The following is a 19553-nucleotide window of genomic DNA, read 5'->3' as shown; positions in this document are numbered from 1 at the left end:
GGTCTTCTTCAAAGAGCTAGAACAGCCCTATCCACCATAAATGTAACGGGAGCCACATATGTAATTTTAAAATTTCCAAAACATTCTCATGTTGACATGTAACCAATATAACAAATGAATAGTTTCCATTCTTTGCTTTTCATACCTTATCTTAGAAATCCAGTGTGCATTTTACACTTAGAGCAGATCTCAATCTGGCCTACCCACACTTCAGATGGCTCATGGCTACTAGCTGGCCAACTCGAGCTCTGCAGAAACCTCCCCTTCTGTACCTAAGGGAACTACACACCCTTTCAGCTTGGAGCTCCTACTCTATATCACTTGTACTCTTGGTTCCTATAATGGGAATTTCATTAATTGGAGAAACCATCACCATCATTCTCCTAGGCCTGACCTGAGAACTCCTTAATGTATGGAAGACAAGAAAATTCCAGGTATCTGTGGTGTTAACTGTGTATCTTTCAGGTAAAAATGAATTTGAACAGTATTAGACTTCACTGAGAAATGTTCTTTTATCTTGTCTATAATGTTTTAAATTCTGAATAACAAGTATTCCACGGGATAATTAAAAAAAAACAAAAAACAAACAAACAAAAAAAACCCAAAGCTTTCTTGCATCACTGCTTCTACACGATGAGCTCTCCAATGTCTATCAATACAGCTGTTGTAGGACTGATTGCTCCTGGCGAGAAGGCGGGGCAGGGGAGACAGGAGCTCAAACGTTTTTAAGACCTACTGTGTGCAGGAAACTTTACGCACCTGACTTCATTCAAACCTTAGAGCAAACCAGCCCGACAGTGCCATCCATGAGTAGGCGGTGGCGATTCTCAACGCCGGCTACAAATAATCGCCTGGTGAACGCTCAAAAAATACCTTCCGTCGGACCCCAGTCCTAGAAATCCCGCCTCACTTCCCCAGAACTGGGCGACCTGGCTGTCGGTGTTTCTAAGAGCTCTGGGGTGATTCACACCGACCCTGCGGCCGGGAGCTCATGGCCCCCAATGCTGCGAGCGCGTCCAGTTCGCCCGGTAGGGTCTCCCAAGCCGCGATTTTGCAGGGCGGACGGCCGACTAGACGGGGCCACCTGCCTCCCTGAGCCTGCAGAGGCCAACAAGCCCCGCCCTCCCACCCCCACCCCTACGGCAGCGCCGCGCCGCAAAACTGCCCCAGCCCGTACGCTGCCGCGCTATCCGGAGGCTCCCTTCCCAATGGGGCTATCCCGCGGTGGGACCTCCACCCGGGGCAAGCGAAGAGCCCCCGAGACGCGGAGGCGCCCCACCGCCACTCGGCGGCGCTTGTCCGGAGGCCAGCTGCCGGCGCCCGAGGGCAGGGAAAGCCTTGCCTTCGAGAGCCCCTACTTCCCAGCGACCCCTGACACCGAGGCCCCTCCACGCGCGACCGCCCCGGGTTTGCCACTCTCCTGCCAATCAGATACGGATTTCCTCCACTGCCAGCCGACCAATCAACGCGCGCGGGTGTCCTCTTCGGCCCTTCGGCCCTTCGGCCCTTCGGCTCTTCGGCTCTTCGGCCCTTCGGCCTTCGGCACATGGACATTCGCTGTTCCGCGGCGCGCTAAAGCTTGGTTCTCGTTGGTTTACTTTCCTCTTTTTTTCAGGCACTTCCGGGTGCTGCGTCACTACGTAAACGCGCGAGTTCCGGAAGCTTGGAGAGCCCGGGTTCTGCTAGGAAAAGCCAAGCTTCCCAGAGAATGTTTCAGGAACAGTTACTTGGAGCGGGGCGTTTCGCAGACTCCTAAGGTCAGTGTCGCCCGAGAGAGCCGGAGTGCGGACCTGAGGTCTTGCTTACAGCTGGGAGGGCGTGGAGTTTCACGACCTTGTAATTGTCGCCTTTTACTTGTTTCCCTGTTGTATTGTCTTCCCGTCTTCCTGGAAGAGGCAATCACAATCTGATTTTGGGAGAGGCAGTGGGACAAACGTAAACTCCTAAAAATAGTCTTAGGATCGCACCATTAAAAAGAAAAAAAGAAAAAGAAACAGAGCTAGACTTGAGCTCCTTTGCATTCTGCGAAGTGACTTTCTAGACACACACTTGGAAATCTTTTCCCCGCACTTGGCGGTGGTGAGATTTAACTGTTACGAACGGCTTAAGAATTATTCAGGGTCAAAACTTTAATATCTGATGGTTCATGTAAAATGTTATGTTTGGTACCAAAAAAGTTGAGTATGCTTAAGTTTCCGACATTTTTGAAAGACGATGAACTCAAAAGCAGTTTTAATTTTCTTGGGGAGAAAACGTTACTGAGAATTTTCTTAGAAAATTGCTTGCCATGAGCGTGTTATGTTTAACATTGATTTCTGATAAGAGATAGAATGTAAAAATCATTGTTCTTCTGAGGTCTTAAATTAAAACTCATTGTTTGTTTACTTATTTCTTTAGGTCCCATTTTCCAAAAAGACTACACTTAGTGAAAGGGCTGTTCACAGAATCAGACCAAGTTGTAGATCGTTCACAACACGTCTGTATTCTATGATGTCCCTGGAACACTTTATACCTGAACAGTTTCAAGCAATTACAGGGAGGCTGAGGTTCCATCCACACCACAGTTTGTCTTCTAAATACCTTCCCATAATGAGTTACCTTTAGTTAAGCCTGAACAGAATAATCTTGGGATGGCTGACTCTTCCTTTTTCTTTTTCATACTTTATCTTCTCCCTGATCTTGCCCATATTATCCATTACTTGTATCCAGAAAGATTAGAGTTGAATGGTTTTGGGCCATGAAGAGATTTGGAAGAAAAGAGAGAGTGGAATTAGGAATTATTTACAAGTTAAAAGGAGAACCCCTTATTTTTTTCCTTAAAAAAGAAAAAAAAAAAAAAGGAAAGAAAATAGAAGTAACAGGACATAGTAGACAACATGCTAGACTAAATCAAGAGAATTGAGTTCTACTCCTGACCAGGTCTACCTCTTAGCCTTATTCTCCTAATTTTTAGAAATTAGGAGTAGCACCTCAATCTGTGGTTTTAAAACTGTTCCATAGGAGGACTTCTGTAGAAATTTACTGGAGCCATGCAGAGGAGAGATGAAACAAGCAGACCCTCAGCAATATTTTACAAGAACAGCTATTTTTTTCTGTTCTGCTTGAAAAACAGGGATCCCGTTAGGAAGATTAAATTCATATTTTAGACTAGATGATCTGTTTCCTTCTAGCATTAAAATTTTGTTTCTTTGGTTAATTTTTCATTTGTATTCAAGGTGCATTCCTTTGATTATTACAGTTTTTTCAAAAATAATAAAGTGTATATGTTCACAGTTAATTCATTACCAAAAGCCACAAACCTGTCTATATTCAACCTTATTTAATAGATACAAATTTTAAGTTTCTTTCTTTTTGATCAGAGTTGTAATTCCTTTTCTCTTTTCCCCCTACTTTTTAAAATTTTAGCCATAACATTTTTGCTTATATTTGAAGCTCATAATAGTCTTTGCAATAGGGAAGGCAGATGTTTTCCATTTTCCATTTTTGGTAGCTGAACCATAAAGATGTTAGCAGTCTTACCTAACGTCACGTTACTAGTAAATTTCCAAGTCCTGGCTCCATGTTTTCCTCACAACATCAAGTATATTTTAAGTGTCTTTGCCTCTTGCACTCCACCATGGTCCGGTTCCTCTAGCACAGGAAAAGGTATGCAATATGCTCAATCTTTATTTCTGGACGAAAGTTCTGCTCTGAATCACTGGCTCTTTTTTTTTTCCTCCCTTGATTATCTGGGTTGGACAACCTAGAAGCAAATTGGACGTTCCCTTTTTTCTCTTCACTGTGAAATGACAGCAGTTTCTAAACATTCCATGTTCCTCCTCAGTTCCTTTGGAAGGTGGAAGAAACCTCAGGAGAAAAGCCCCAAACTGCCCGCACTTGCCCCACATCTGTAATCCTGTCACTGTAAGTGCCATCGCTGTGATTTCTGGATGTGGACATGGAAGTAGGGAAGAGGACGTCTAGCACCCTCTGTACTTCCCATCGTGGGCTGTTAACTTCCCAACCTTTTCCCACCTTGGAATCAAAATGCCCTTTTCTAGATTGCTTTTTATCTTGCTTCATTTTATTTTCCAGAGCTCTTCCTTCTTACCTGCCTGTCAATAAGATGAGATAAAATTTCATCCCAGTTTTCTTTTCTTTCTTCTTACTATAAAAACATGAAGACCAAGAGCTCTGGGGTAATTCTGTTTTGATTATGTATACCCACTCCTTTCCAGTGTCAGGTAGGTGAGTTGGCATTGCCTCTACCTTGCGTATGGTATATGTTCATAATAGTTAAATGAATGTTTGCACCTCCTTTTTTCACCGCCATATTCCTTTGGTTCAGATTTGATATTGAGTCTCTTTGAATGGTTCTCTGACCACACGGAAAGACAGGGAAAGTAGATGAGGTGCATCCCAGGCAACTCAGGCAACTTTACCGGATTCCTTGAATTTCTTCCCTGTCTACAGTCCTGAGAGCTTGACTGGCAGTCTGGTGTTTGGAAAGATCATGAGGGAAGAATTCTGCTTCGAGCTCTGTGGGATTGAATTTGATCCAAGCTTACCAAATACCCATACTACTAACTTCCTTTTGTGTGTTCCACCATTTCTCTATTGTTTACCAGAAATTTCCTAAGCGCCAGCTTGACCTTAAACAGGTTGTCAGTCTTCTCTTAATTTTTTACTTCTTAAAATGGGCATAATATTTACCGTGTTATGAGGATTAAATGAGGTAAAGAACTGTAAAGAAAACGTCTAGTGCCTCATACATAGTATGTATCCCATGGTACTTCTCCTTTTCCATTGCTAATACCTCTGTTCCTTCGTGGCTCTTCTCACATTCTCTCAAGTGCCATAAAATGTGCAAATAAACCTGCGTTCCAGTAATCTTAAAGTCATTTAGAATTCTCTTCTTAGGCAATTATATCCTCAGGGTTTTTTCCAGATTTATAGAGCACTTAAAGATCTATTTGCTCCGTAAGTTTCATGGGGTTGCTCTTTGTTCATCCTTGGATTGCAATTTTTGCTGTAGTTCATGCCTGTAATCTTCATCTCGTAGTACTTAGCCACTTAAAACAGCCCCATCTGCATGTCCTGCAGTGCCATACTTAAGTGTTTATGTTCATCTTTTAGGTCCGTCATCACCTTGTCCATAGAGGATGCTGGTACAGAGCATGGCCCCACCACTTCTGCTTGTGTGATTTCCTACAAGTCAGCTCATCTCTCTGTGCCTCAGTTTCCTTGATTTAAAACAAAAATACTGAGAGAACCTCTTTCATAATATTGTAAGGATTAAATGATTTAATATTTAAATATTTAAATATTTAAATATTTAATATTTAATATTTAAGGACACTTAGCTGTGGTCGTTGCTTATTAGCAGTTCATAACCAGAAAGTAAGTGGTACAGGTTTACTGCAGTTGTAAACTCACAGATTGGTTGGGTTTCTCTTCCATCAGACTTCGCTACTTTTTTCCATGAGGACTGAGTCTGTCTCATGGGTACCACCGTTCTGATTTCTCCACTTTCTCTAGTCTTTTCCAAACTCATGTTCGATATGAACCATTTCTGCAGTTGGAAATGACTGTTCTTTTATTTTTTTCTCTTCCTCTTCCAAGGTTTCCTAAAATCCTATAAGGATTCTAGAGAGGTGGACTTTTTACAGTGCTTTTTTTTTTTTTTTTAACTGCTGAAGAGTACAGTGTGGTAAAATGACTTGTCCAGAGTCACACAGCCTGTTGGTAAACCTGGGCTAGAATACAGAACTAATCAGAAGCAGTTTAACTCCCCTCCCCCATGTTCACTCAGACATCTGCTCTTTATTTCCACTATGTGCTTTCTTTCTCAAAGACACAGAAGTATCAACTTTCTGAAAGAAAAGATTATGAGTGCCATGCTGTCTTCTTAAAAATGTATTTGTGAAGTGAGGCCGAAGTAGTGGGCAATTCTGCTCTCAGGTTTAAAAAAAGTATTTTGTGTTACTTGTAGATACTTGAGTAAATAACCGTAAGTGAAATAGGTAAGGTGCTCAATTATGTAAGACTAATTATAGTCTTGAAGGTTGTAGTCTTTGAGTTGAATTCCCAACTGTCTCCAAATAAAAAGAGTATTTCCCCTCTGCTAGGGCAAGTTACTTATCATTGTTCGTCTTTTTGAGAAATGTATACTATTTTGAACTTTATCCTTCAGATATATTTTAAAGACATTTTGTTGTGTACCCACTAGCACCCCCAAAATGAAAAATTCTATTTGGAAATTGATGAGGATTTCATTGAAGTTAAGAGTAATTCAGAGATCTAGTGTCCATAAGGGAATTTTCAAATTCTACATGTCTTGTCTGTATCCAAATGAGAACAGTTGGGATTTGTATCATCAGATATCTGTAAACTATTGAGACTTAGTTCATATTTGATGAAAGAGAGGAACAAAAGAGCAGTGACAAGTCACTTAGCAAGCCTGTGGCAGAAGTGGGATTTGAACTTACAGTTGTTGATTTCTAGGCCTGTTCACAGTGCCAGAGGTCACTGTGTTCTAATGGGTCCCAGCCATAGCTTTTTCTCTTTTGCTCATGTTTGAAATGTGTTCTGGGAATCAGTGTCCTGTTAAATCTCTCTTTGATGCATGTCCCATTTATTAGTATTGATTTCAATACAATGGACAGTAAATCTATCTGACTACACAAAGGAAATAAAATAGTAGGGTATAGGTTCAAAGCTTAAGATCTCGGGTTATAGAACTTTTTGCATATAACCTTCTAATATGAAATGCTGATTAAATTTTTTTTTTTAAAACCTAAAAGGCAAAAATGGTCTCATCCATTTTGATTACTAGAACCTTTAGGATAGTGTGACAGCAACATTGTTATACTAAAAATTAGTTGATTATTGTGGATCTAGAAAAGGATAGTCTGGCAGGGAGCCGGTGCATGGATGGGTTTGAAACCTTAGGGGTTACTTGGGAATCACATGTTTCTGCTGACAAAGTTTACAGGACTGTAAATTTCAGTGTAGAATTTTTGTCGGCAGCATGCATTGACAGACATGCCTAATGGTAATACATCTAGTACTGAGCATCTCGGAACAGGTCAATAATAATGTGTATATTGACAGCAGTAATGTAGGAGATGTTACTTGGTATTATAGCTAAAAATCCATGTTATCCCCTTAATCATAATTACATTAATATTGACAGGCCCTTGACAATACCCACATTATTATTGATAGATTTCTGTCAATAACATGTTTTTAAATAAAAGATATTCATTCATAATTTGTACTATACTCAATAAAAGCTCTGGAATACATCCTGAAAAATTCTTCCCTCTTTAGTGAGATACAATCATTTGTTTTGGTTTTGGAATGCAATATAGATGACAAAGTTTTATTTGGGGAATGAAAAGCTTAAAAAGAAAGCATGAGTTATTTAAGGGATAAGGTTATATATCGCTGCTCTTAGTAAACGAATTTTCAGTTGTTTTTTTCTCGGTGAAAGAAAAGCAGTGTGACCTGTCTAGTGATAAAATATCAGCAGGAGACCTTTTTAATAGTTTTTAGTGCTAGATCATTTTGTCTTAAACATATTTATGTGACAAGTTAATGACACTAACCCTCGTAGGTGCTATACTTTTTATCTGGTCTTGATTTTTGCCTTAAGCATCTTTTTCACATATCCTTAACATAGCAGTATCCTTCACTAAACACTAATTTATTTAGTGCCAATTACACTTTTAATTAATTATTGTATAAGTCTCTTTGCATGGCTGTAAATGTTTCCCCCTGGGTTAGCTTTTTAGAATCTTAACTTAGTATAGTTTGGGAAATGAGGAGTGGGGAGGAAGAGGTTGATAGGATTGTGTATTAAAAGAATGAGATTTCATGGCAGAGTAGAAGAAAGCATCACGTGATTTTGGCCTTCTGGAAAAATCAATTTGAATTAAATCTGATGGTGTTTGTTTCAATTCAGAACAATCCCAACTTTTTTGAAAAAAGATTAGCTTGTATTTTTTTAACTATTCAAGTTTGAGCCTACTTTTGTGAAATTAGATACTAACCTACAAGGACCAGTAATATGGGATTTTTAGTACTTAAACCCTTGAAAGTAGAAGTAGACTGACCAATAGTTGCCTGTGGATAGCAATCAATGTAACAGAGTCAGGAAAGCATTGGTTTACCAGAAGAGTTGGGGATTTTTGATTCGAAAATGTGAGGACGCTGTAATCTTTTCTATTTTCATAGTTGTCAGTGAAGCAAGTTAAATTACTATGACTTGTTCAGAAAGTTATTAATAAGCACCTTAGTTAAGGCCCTTGAAAGGTTGCAGAAGTCCTGTAACTGGTCTTCCAGAATTGCAGTTTTCCTTCTCTTCAACTTCTTGAACTCCACCATCAGATTAATCTTTTAAAATTTATATCCTGTTATGTCTCTTCTCTTCAGTGGTTACTCATGGCTACAAAATCAGTGCAATTTCCTTAAAACAGGGTCTTTTTGCAGGGTGTTGACTCTTCAGCCAGTCTCTCCTAACAAGCCGTTAAGCTCTGGTCACAGCAGACGACTTGTTTCTTTACTTCCTAACAAGTGCAAAGATGTTGATGGGGATTAAATAACGAAGGACGCAGCTCCTGTTGGAACCCATCCCTGTGTTTCCCAGATAGACCATAGCCAGTGTCAGTGTTTGCATATTTCTGGAGTTTGCACAACATTAAATGCAATTTTTCTCTTTTCTGCCCCGGGGAGTTTTGTGACCCTTTATAGTGTTTTCCTATTGTGAGATCCATTCTTTGCTTCAGAGATCAATGGCTAGTCTTGATTACCATAGCATCCTATTTCTTTAGAAATGCTTGACTAAAAAGAAGTTAACTGAGACTTAACTATTTGGACCGAATCCCTGGTACCTAGGAGAATTCCCGGCATTTTGTCGGCACTCAATAAATATTGGTTAAATTGAGTAGCCATTTGTCAGAGAATTAGAATTCACTGAAACACCAACTTCTTACATTAGACTGAGAATAACTTTATGTGATTTTAAGGCACTTGTGGCATTTTTCTGTATTCTATACCCATTATGGGGAAATAGTATTGTATGACAGTGGAAGGAAGAAGTTCTGTAATCAGATGAATTGGACTTCTAGTTATTTCGATTTCATCAGTTTCTTCTACTCTTGAGCACTGCCCTTCTCTAAAGCCAGTATTCTAGAATAACTGACCTGCCAGAAAGCAAGAGGGGTGGGGAGGAGGAACTGAATGGAGTGTGTCGGTGAGGAACCAAGGTTGGATGCTCGTCTTGGACTGCCTGTATCAGGCCCTGTTCAGCGAAGCACCGTAGAGTCAGGTGCTATCGGTGTGCATTCTGGAGGTTTCTTTGCTTCCGGATCAACACGCACAGCCATGTGGATGCAGGTGAAACAGCCCAGAGAGCAGGTCATGCTGGCGTCCACCCCCGTTCTCTCGGGATTCCCACCCCAACATCTCCTCTCAGATAAGATGCAAGTGAAGGGTGTGATGAGTTCCACTGGACCATGTCTCGCCCCTTCCCGTCCGGCCCCCACACGTGCCCACATCAAGGTGACATCATGTTCACTGTGTAACTGCCCCAGTTATGTTTTAATGGTGTAGTCAGTATTTCCTGCAGAAAAAAAATTATTTTACCACAGGTCGATTGAGGCATTAGATGAGTAATAATGAAGATTTCAGTCTTTTGAAATGAGATTTGGTAAAATCCACCGAGTCTTTTTCTTCTGATGCTCATCCCTAACCAAAGTAGCAATAATACAACAATAATACTGCTTTCCCGTTTCCAAACCACTTTCATAACATTATCCGCTTTAATCTTACCAACATTGTCAGGTAGTGGTTCATTTCCAACTTCTAGAAGAATCTGATGCTAATGACTTTTTTAAGATTACATAGCAACTAAATGACCAAGCTGGAATTTGAGCCCAAGTCCATCTGATTTTAAACCTGGTCTTTCTACTCTGTCACAGTTGCCAGACAAGAATATAGAGCAATAGGAAGGCTATTGTACTTTAACAAACTATGGTGCCTAATGGACAGTGTCTGTTCTATGTTTACAACTAAAAGAAGTCACAAAAATGACTAAAATGTTAGAAACTAAAACCTAAAACAAAAAAAACAGAGAAACAAATTATTCATCTGGAAGAGCAAAGGCCAAAGAGTAGTTAATAATAGTCTTCTGCTCTAGTAAAAAGTCTTCTGTAGGGAGGCGATCGAGCCCAGCTGTTCTTAATCTACACCGAGGCCAGCCCTGGGGCGAAGAAAAGGAAAGAAAAAAAAAAAATGTTAAACTGTAACAGAAGGGATAAGAAAGAATTTTTTGATAATAAGGATTGTTAAATATTGGATTGGTTAGAGAGTGTGTTAAGTCTTCTTTTCTGGCAGCCATTAAAAATTCCTGTCTTTACTAAATGTCCGTCAGTATGGGTCCTCCAGAAATGAGGGACTTGAAATAGATGTTTCCTCTGAGAAGCCACTCTCTGAGCAGTTTCTCCCTACATGTAAGTAAGGAACCTGAGAAGAGATCGCGCCCCTCAGCCTCCAGTTCCTCTAGATGCTCTCAGCAAGGTTCAGTCAGTACAGATTCACTACCAAACTACTCATTCCACTGCATATGGGATCAACAAATCTTTACTAAGCAACTACTATGTGCCTGTCTTTGTGGTAAATTTTATAAGATTACTAAGAACTGACTGTGACTCTAATATCTGAAGATACATAAATTGGCACAACTGGTGCTCTAACACAAGCCATATTTCTCATCTGACCCTCAACTGAAAAGAATAACAATCCATCCAGTTCAATGCTGGGGGCAGGGAAGGGGTGAGGGGAGGGAACTGGTAGTGTTGGACTTGATATTGATGTCCAGTATGATCCGAGCTTTTTCAGGAGTACTTTTACAAATAAGGGAGTTTCCCTTATCTTGCTGACCACAGAATACAAAACCTGGGGAAGACGCCGAGTTGTTGACACTGTCACAGTAGAAGAGTTGCATATACCGTATTCCCACCTATCCTGAACGATTATAGAATTTTGCGTGAGGAAAACTGAGTTAGGTATCAAAGTCACTTTGTGGGTGGCAAGCACTTTGAGAAGCAAGTATGAGGCACTTTCCCTTAACTAGTTTATGGTCAAGTTAGGGAGAGAAGATGTATTCACACAACTGAAATCACAGTACAAAGAGTTGAGGGCTCAAGCATGTGACACGGACAATTGCTGTCAGAGTTAAAAATGCTGACAATGGGAGTTGGAGATAATTGTGAAGGTTTCGTGGAAAATGTTGTAACTGGGTTGGAATGTGAAGGGCAGATGGTCGAGGGCGGTAGGAGGAGTTGCTGGGGAAGGTAAGTGTTTTAGGTACATGAGAAAAGGTACAAACGCAGGACCGAAGGATAGTCTGCAATTAAAGGTTCTTTGGTGAATAATGGGTTATATGGTTACAGAGATGGAGACAGAATTGAGCTAGGTTAGGTCTAAGAAGTTTGTACTTTATCCCAGGGGCAATAATGAGGTAAAAAAGAGATGATTTGGTAAATAAGAACAAATAACTTTATAGAGTTTGGTTTGCTTATGAGGTTTTTCAAATAATGTTTTCGTTTTTTCTTTTCTTAATTACATACATGTTATGTTAATTAGAGAAGATTTGTAAGCTGCAGAAAAAAGTGAGCAAAATAATCACTGATGATTTTTTACATAAATTTTGGGAGTTTTTTTCTATTGAGATAGTTTGAAAGTTTATGTAGTGTCTTTGAGAACCTTGCAATACCATCTACCTTCGCTAATGCCCGACTTGTCCATCACCTTGCCTGCTTCCCTTGTGCAGACCTTGGTGGGGGTCTTTAAAGTGAGAGCCAGGACAAGACTTTATCTTTGCATCCCAGGCACCTGGCAGGGCTAGGATGTATTGATGCTCATAGAATTTGTGGAATCTGTGAATGGTCTCAATCTCACAAGGAGTACTTAATAGCAGAAAGAGAAAGCCTGAATCAGTGAAGATTTGTAAGAACCTCTGTAGATCTAGGAATGAAAACCAAGCAGAAATGAGTGGGAAGACCAGCATGCAGCATTGAGCTGTATGGGTGATAGATATGACCACAAAATTATGAATTCAGCTTTGAAATGGACTAGCCCAGTAATTTGCGACATCACCTGGGAACTTGCTAGAAATGCAAATTCTTGGCTCCCACTCCGGGCCTACTGAATCAGAAAATCTGGAACTGAGGGACGCAATCTAACAAGTCCTCCACGTGATGAGTGCCCAGGTTTGAAGAGCGCTAGACTAGAAGCGCAGAGAGACTACAGGAATGTGATGCGAAGACCCCAGCAGAGAAAGATTGAAAGGCCAAAGGTTTGTGTTAGCAGTGAACGTAACCCATGAAATGCCACAGTAGCTGGAGTAGGAAACCGTGAGAATAAGGTGATGTTGATACAAAGAAAGTTGAATGTGCTGTAAATGGACAAGATCTGCCTAACTTTAGACCACTGCCTTCCCGATCGTAGCATTTAAATAGATCAAGTAGATTTAAAATAGATGGGTCCCATGAGAGGGGGCTCACACTCAAAATCTCCACCCAGATTCTCTCTGTCATATCCCCATAACTGCCTACTGAGCTTTTCCACTGAACTGTCTCACAGGAGCCTCAGATCTCTAAAACTACACAGATTTATTATCTTTCCCTTCAAATCTATATCTCTGCATGTGTTTCCTATTTCAGAGAATTGGACTACCATCCACTCCATTACTCAAGTCAGTTATTCTTGGCTTACTTCTCACTAAGTCGTGTCCATTCTTCCACCTCGAAGCTTTCAAAGGTACCTGCTTTTCTCCATCCCCATTGATACCTTTCTAATTTAGACCATCATTAGTTTCTCACTAAATCATGTTAACAGTCATCTTAATTGGTCTCTCTGCCTCCAGTCTTTCAGCCTCTGATCCATTCTCCATGTGGCCAGAACAAGCTGTCTAAAATGCAATGATTAGTTCTTTGCTTACAGCCATTCAGTGGCTCCCCCATTACCTTCTTGATAAAACGCAGCCTTCTCAGCCCGGCGTTCAGAGCCTTTCGCTTCCGTCTTTTGCTTTCCTTTCCAGCCTGATCTTTTGCCCTGACCCGTCCTGTCCTTGGTGCCTAGCGTTCCCCCTGTTGGAGTGGTTTTCTTACCTTCTTTTACCTGCCGGACACTGCTGATCCTTCAGGTGGCTGCAGAGATCTTGCCTCCCCCACCCGAAGCCTTCTTGGACCTTCTGAGGTCTAGTTGCGAGCAAAATGTTCTGAAGTTCCCCTTGCACGTCACCTATCACACTTTATCGTAATCGCCTGTGTGTTATTTTCTGCAGCACACTCTTCCTTTTCCCCTCCTCCCACTCACTAGGTTATCATCTCCACAAGGGCTGAGACTGTGTCTGCTCTCCCATTTTATCACTGGCTCTGACACATTCATTGGGAAACAGCAGAGGCACAAGAAACATGTTGAAAGAAATAGTAGTCAACAGTCTGGATATGGTAACTTGAAATAGTTTTAAAGGTTTGGGGATGGGAATTTGTATTTTCTACCCTTCACCCACCCTAGACTTTTGTGTTCGCTACTCCACTCATCTAGTATTTGCGGGAGGCGGTCTGTGTACCAGGCACTGCGCTAGTTGCTAAGATTCAGCTGTGACAGGACTGAATCTTCGCAACAGGGCTTATCCTCTAGCGGAGGAAGTAGACAATTAAAAAGTAGTTTACGAACAGTAAATACATAAAGGCCAAGAAAGAGGAAGGACGGGGTGCTAAAGGAACAGCTAGAGAGGCACCTAACTCATATTTGGAGGGTCAGAAGGAAGTGGTCCCTAAGCTAGTACTTAAAAACTTAGTATCATGTGAGTTTTTCAGTTAAAGAATGGGAACAGACTGTTCCATGTGATGGGAACAGACAGCAGATGTCCACTAGCGAACAAGAGAGGGGGCCGCTTTGTGACTAGAGGTTGAAGCATTAGGAAGGAAAGCAACCTGGGGGTAGATTTGGGGAGGCTTGTGTTGTAGAAGGATTGCCGTGTGGGAAATGCACTGAAGGACGCAAAAGGTAAGATAGACCAATTAGATGTCATCCAGCGGGGAGCTGAGAGCAGCCAGAATGAGGAAAAGGCTGGGAGGGAATAGAGTCGTGAATGGATTAGAAAAACAGAGAAGAAAGGGCACTCTGTCCTAATCCCCTTGTTTCTTTCCTGTAGCTCCTGGCTAGTGCGAGGAAAGGATTTCACAGAACTTGCAGCCAAAATCCCCACTGTTGTAGCTTATAGGCTGCCAAGTCAAGTCTTGAGGGAGCTGCAGGAAGGGGAAAAAGTTGAGGTCACCCACCCCATTTATCAGTCAGAAGCATTCCTGTCATGGATCTGGTTTGAGAAGAAAACAGCACTAAACCACCTATTATTTAGTAGTCATTTCTGTTTCTTATTTTTGTATAGCTTTGTAAAAAATGATAATAGATTTGAAAGAACTTTAGAGGTCATTTTGTCTACGGTCCTTAGTTTTGTAAGTGAAGAAACCAAAGCAGAGACATGGTAAAATGACTTGACCAAGGTCACAATTACTGCACAGTTGGGGCAGTGAACTTCACCAGGATCCCTGCCTCCATCTGTAGCTCAGTGTTCCCTTAGTGCCTTGGGCCTTGCAAAGGCCTTTTGACGGCCCAGAGATCATGATCCAGCTCTGTGTGTTGAGGGCCTGTTTTAGAAACTAAATTTAAAGGGATTTCTTGTCATAGTTTGGATTTGCCAGTTCATTACTAAAATGTAAAATACCTAAAGTAAAATGTAGAATCTCTAAACTCCTTAACAACAGTAGCTGCCGGGTGGTTTAATCTCATTGATTTGCACAAAATAGGCATTTAATAAATGTGTTTTGAATGAGTCAGTTATACCCAGCTAACCATTAATCAGCTTTTTTCTATTTCATTTTAAAAGATTTTTATCCCTATAGCACCTATTTGTTTCCTTAGTGTTTTTATGAAATGATCTCAGTGTCTATTTTTACATCATAGTTTCCTTTTCTTAGAAAACTGTATGTGCACCTTAATAACGACATTCCTGCATTCATGTTGCTTTGTGCTACTATTTATTTTCTATGATTGTGTGCTAGAATAATACATACTGGTGAATTTTGTTTTCTCCTAACTTCCTTTACAAATGTAAAATGTTCTTGAGACACATTAAATGACTTGTTGAAAATATTCCTTCGGAGTCAGTAGAAGTGCTGGAAATTAAACTGAGGTCTTGACTTACCATCCATTGCAACGTTCCACATAGTTCATTGTATTTATTAAGTTCATGTATTTAATAGGTCATGTTATTATCCAGCCTCATCGCTGTTAGCCTCAGGATTTTATCATCTCCCTTTAAAATATCTGACCCAGGAGGACTACCTAGGGGAAAGTTTGTGGAAAAAGGATGCAACTTGCTAAAACTTGTTATTCCTTTGATTAGGAGGGCCAAAAAAAAGAATGGAAAGAAAAGATAGGAAAAGAAAGGAAAGGAGAGAGGGAGGAGAGAGAGAGAAGAAAGAGGAAGAAGTTCCAAGTAAGAAGTGATTACTGTGCTGCTTTGATGCTACTGAAAGCCCATCTCCTCTGTGTCCTGTGTCATTTGTGTGTCACAGTTTTCCAAGTGTAAGTCGAGAAGATAGTACAAGATTGCAACTGTTTGATGATGGTTTCTAATTACACTTTTTCCTAGAGACCTTCAGAGAAGGCATGGCTTCCAGAGATGAGAATATGAAGCAGACAAACAGAGTGCTAAGAATAAGCCAGTTGGATGCACTTGAACTAAACAAGGCCCTGGAGCAGCTCGTTTGGTCCCAGTTTACTCAGTGCTTTCATGGATTTAAGCCAGGGCTGTTAGCCCGCTTTGAACCAGAGGTGAAAGCATTCTTGTGGCTTTTCTTGTGGAGATTCACCATCTACTCTAAAAATGCCACTGTGGGACAGTCAGTTTTGAATATTCAGTACAAGAACGATTTTTCCCCAAACCTGAGATACCAGCCACCGAGCAAAAATCAAAAGCTCTGGTATGCCGTCTGTACAATCGGTGGGAAGTGGTTAGAAGAACGATGCTACGATTTGTTTCGAAACCGTCACATAGCATCCTTCAGGAAAGCCAAGCAGTGCGTGAATCTCGTGGTTGGACTTTTGAAGCTGGGCAGGTTGATTAATTTCTTGATTTTCCTTCAAAGGGGCAAGTTCGCAACTTTGACCGAGCGTCTGCTGGGCATCCGTTCTGTATTTTGCAGGCCCCAAAATGTCCGAGAAGTAGGCTTTGAGTATATGAATAGAGAACTCCTCTGGCACGGCTTTGCCGAGTTTCTGATTTTCCTCTTACCGCTTGTCAATATCCAGAAGTTGAAAGGCAAGCTCTCTTCGTGGTGTATCCCTCTGACCGGAGCTCCAAGCAGTGACAGCTCGCTGACCACCAGCGCCAGACAGTGTTCTCTGTGTGGGGAGTGGCCCACCATGCCTCACACCATAGGCTGCGAGCATGTTTTCTGTTACTACTGTGTGAAGAGTAGCTTCTTATTTGATGTGTCCTTTGCTTGTCCTAAGTGCGGCACAGAGGTCCACAGCCTGCAACCACTGAAATCAGGAATCGAGATGACAGAAGTGAATGCCCTTTAGAAGCTAAAATTGTTTCCTCTGAGGAGAACAGTATTTTGTCTAAATCCTTAGCATGAGTCATCCTAAGCATTCTATTTAGGTATGTCTTATGAGGACATGTGCTTCTCAGCCGCTGCCCTCTGTTCCTTTCCAGGCACGACTAAATTCTACTCACACTGGAAACCACATGATTCTAAATATATGATACAAATGGTAACGTATTATTATTTTTTTAATCATTGCATTTAATTTTTAATGTCAAGAATAATGGATAGTTTTTATCAAATGACCACTAAGAATGCTCCTTCATTCTACTACTTCCTGGAAATAGGTTAGACTCTAAAAATAAAAGATTGTGGTGACTCTGAGATGAGTGGGCATTTATTTTCAGAAATGACACCATAACATCATAAAATGACAATAGTAAGACCTGTTGTTTTAAACTTTCAGATCTGATGTCTCAGTTGTAATTTTAAGCTTTTCTCTGAAGCCAGCTTTTAAAGGATTCAGTCAGCTTCATTCTCAGGCCAAACGACGGCCACCAGAATCTCAAGACTTCCATTTTACCAGCTTTCTGATCCCACTGGCCTGAGAGCTTCTTGCCTAATAGTTCTGGCAAAGTCCAGGAGCTCACCGTTATTGGTCAGCCCGAGATTATGTGCACATTCCTAAACCAGGATGGAGAAATACTGCTCCCGATCGTTCAAATGTGGGTGACATACCCTCACGAACACCCCATGCACCTAAAGCAGGACAGGAAGCAGTTCACCACCGGTGTTCTTAGGAGAATGGTGGCCCCCAGAAAGGGGAAAGCAGTAGATCCCAACTAGAATCTCCCTTTGCCTTCTATATCCCGGAGTCTATTTTACCAGTGGTCTACTTTGATAAGGACGTTATAAGTAAATGGTCATCTTAGATTGCAGATTTGAAAGGATGAAATAAAGTTAACAAGATTTTGTCCTACCAATAATTTTGTTATGTAGTTATTTTGATAGCGAATTCTGAGTAGGTGCCCACATTGTCATAATTTTAACGTGAAAACACAATACACCTATGCTAACTAACGGTTGTCAATATTATGGGGTTTTCTTCTTCTCTACAGACCCTAATGGCACTTAGTACAATATTTTTTTTTCTTTTTTCATTTTACATCTGCCACCCCCACTAAGTGATAACCCCCCATGAGGTCAGAGACTGTGGCTGTTCTGCTCATCATAGGATAGCCAGAGGCTGCCTCTTGGTTCCAGTGTACCAAGAGACATCTTGTTAGCCAGTGATGAAACCTAACGTCACAGGTCGGGTTCTGCAGAAACAGATGTCGAAAAGGGTTAGAAGTATCAATACAAGATATTCATTAGGGATCCACGCCTGTGAAAGGAAATGGTGAAGAAGCAGGAATAGCAGAGGAAACAGAACTGTAAGCCAGGCCTGCCAGCCTCGGCTGACCCTGAGGAGATCTCTGGAGCGTTTTGTCTTTCAGGATGTCCTAGGCGGGGCCAGAGTAGTCAGGCCTTTGACCTCCACCTCTCAGACCCTGGATGTGGCCGCTCCGGGGAGGGCACAGCCTCAGGCCTGGCAGCGCTGCACCCAGGGCGGACCCTGAAGGAACCGAGGGCTGAGGCGGCCTGTGGACCTGACCCACCACAGTGAGGCCGCAGGGCCATCCTCACAGGAGGAGCCGGGTGGCTACCCCGGTGGGTGTCACAACCGCTCCCGTCTCTCTTTTTTCTTTATAGTTTCCCTTCTTTTGTTTTCCCTGCTTTTAAGGATATTTGGCACAGAGCACAGTAAGGGCAGCTGGCATTCACCTTCTCATCAGTGGGTGACGTGTACCCTTAGTGCTGCCTCAGGGAGCTTCACCTGCCCCCAGAGACGCAGGCCTGCTGGCCAGGCTGCTGTGACAGCCTCGGACGCCATCAGTCCCTGCTGCCCTGTGGCTGCAAGGAGACTTGCTTGAACCCTGGCGCTTGCGTTCCCACTCCCCAGCGGCCTCAGGGCCCAAAGTTCACGACAACTGGGTCATATTTAGCCACATCCTGTGTTTCCACTTCAGCATCCAGAACCTAACGTTCAGCCCTGAGTGTCCCCCTTTGAGAAAATAAGAGCTTCCACACTAATATTTTTCTTTTCTCTCCCGTGCAACTTGTTCTCAAGTCAGGTTTGCTACTTGTGTATTTAGTGTATCCAAGTGGCTTCAGTGATCGTATCTAAAATACATCCCTCCAAGCGAACACAAGGCATGACCCGCTCCCTTGTTCCCAGCTCCCCCGCCTTCAGTACTTAGCGGCTGTGGGGTGTGGACAGGTTTATTTAACTTCTCTGAGTTTCAGTTTGCTCAGCCTATGAAATGGGCATTCAGTAATGTCAACCTCTTAGGACTGTAATGGGAATTAAATAACATATCATTCTTTCAAAAATTATCTCTTGAGCCCCTACAGGCATTCTTCTGTACTCAGAGATGTGTTCATGAATAAAACAAAACCCCTGGCTTTCATGGAGTTTACATTCTTGGAGGGGTGATAGACAATAAACACATGTTGTAAGATCATTTCAGATGTTAGAAGTTCTCTGAAGAAAATAAAACAGGCTAAGGGAATGGAGAGTGACAAGAGATGCTGTATTGAATTACATGCTCCTGGAAGTCCTCTCTGAGGAGCTGAAATTTGAAGAGATCTGAATGAAAAGAGGGAGAGAGCCAAGCAGAGAAGGGGTGCCAGGATAAGAAAATGGCAAGTGCCCAAGGTCTCAGGTGAGCGTCCGTCGCCTGGTCAAAGAACAGCAAGAAATCAGAGGGAGCAAGAGAGGTGGGAAATGAGGCAGTGAGATAAGGGGATCCGGGGCAGGCCCTTGCAGGCCAGGGTGAAAAGATACCCGAATTTATTCTAAGGATGAGGAAACCACCGGAAGGTTTTAAACAGAGAAATGACATCAAA

General features: G+C 41.8%; 1 protein-coding gene across 4 annotated transcripts; it reads left to right on the top strand.

The window, feature by feature from the left end:
- The first annotated feature begins 1185 nt into the window (after positions 1 to 1185).
- Positions 1186 to 17590, top strand: PEX2 (peroxisomal biogenesis factor 2). Of its 4 annotated transcripts, none has more exons than XM_082432847.1 (3): positions 1186 to 1761; positions 15461 to 15550; positions 15707 to 17590. In XM_082432847.1, exons 1-3 carry the CDS (start codon positions 1209 to 1211, stop codon positions 16639 to 16641), a joined length of 1578 nt encoding a protein of 525 aa, XP_082288973.1. In that variant the 5' UTR covers positions 1186 to 1208; the 3' UTR covers positions 16642 to 17590. The 4 variants fall into 4 exon arrangements, with proteins under 4 accessions (XP_082288973.1, XP_082288975.1, XP_082288974.1 ...); XM_082432848.1 differs by having other exon boundaries at positions 1658 to 1757; positions 15458 to 15550; XM_082432849.1 differs by lacking the exon at positions 15461 to 15550 and having other exon boundaries at positions 1619 to 1757.
- Positions 17591 to 19553: the final 1963 nt, after the last annotated feature.

Source organism: Balaenoptera physalus (genome assembly GCF_965194825.1).
Source record: "Balaenoptera physalus genome assembly, chromosome: 17".
Classification (NCBI taxonomy): domain Eukaryota; kingdom Metazoa; phylum Chordata; class Mammalia; order Artiodactyla; family Balaenopteridae; genus Balaenoptera; species Balaenoptera physalus.
The sequence above is the reverse complement of the archived record's forward strand: the minus strand, read 5'-3'. Positions and strand labels throughout refer to the sequence as shown.

Bases quoted from the DNA above. Each gene is read 5' to 3' on its own strand.
- PEX2 (XM_082432847.1), top strand. From the start codon at position 1,209: ATGGGGCTATCCCGCGGTGGGACCTCCACCCGGGGCAAGCGAAGAGCC. The intron at 1,762-15,460 runs GTGTCGCCCGAG...TTTGATTAGGAG, and splicing joins TTCGCAGACTCCTAAGGTCA to GGCCAAAAAAAAGAATGGAA. The intron at 15,551-15,706 runs GTAAGAAGTGAT...ACTTTTTCCTAG, and splicing joins GAAAGAGGAAGAAGTTCCAA to AGACCTTCAGAGAAGGCATG.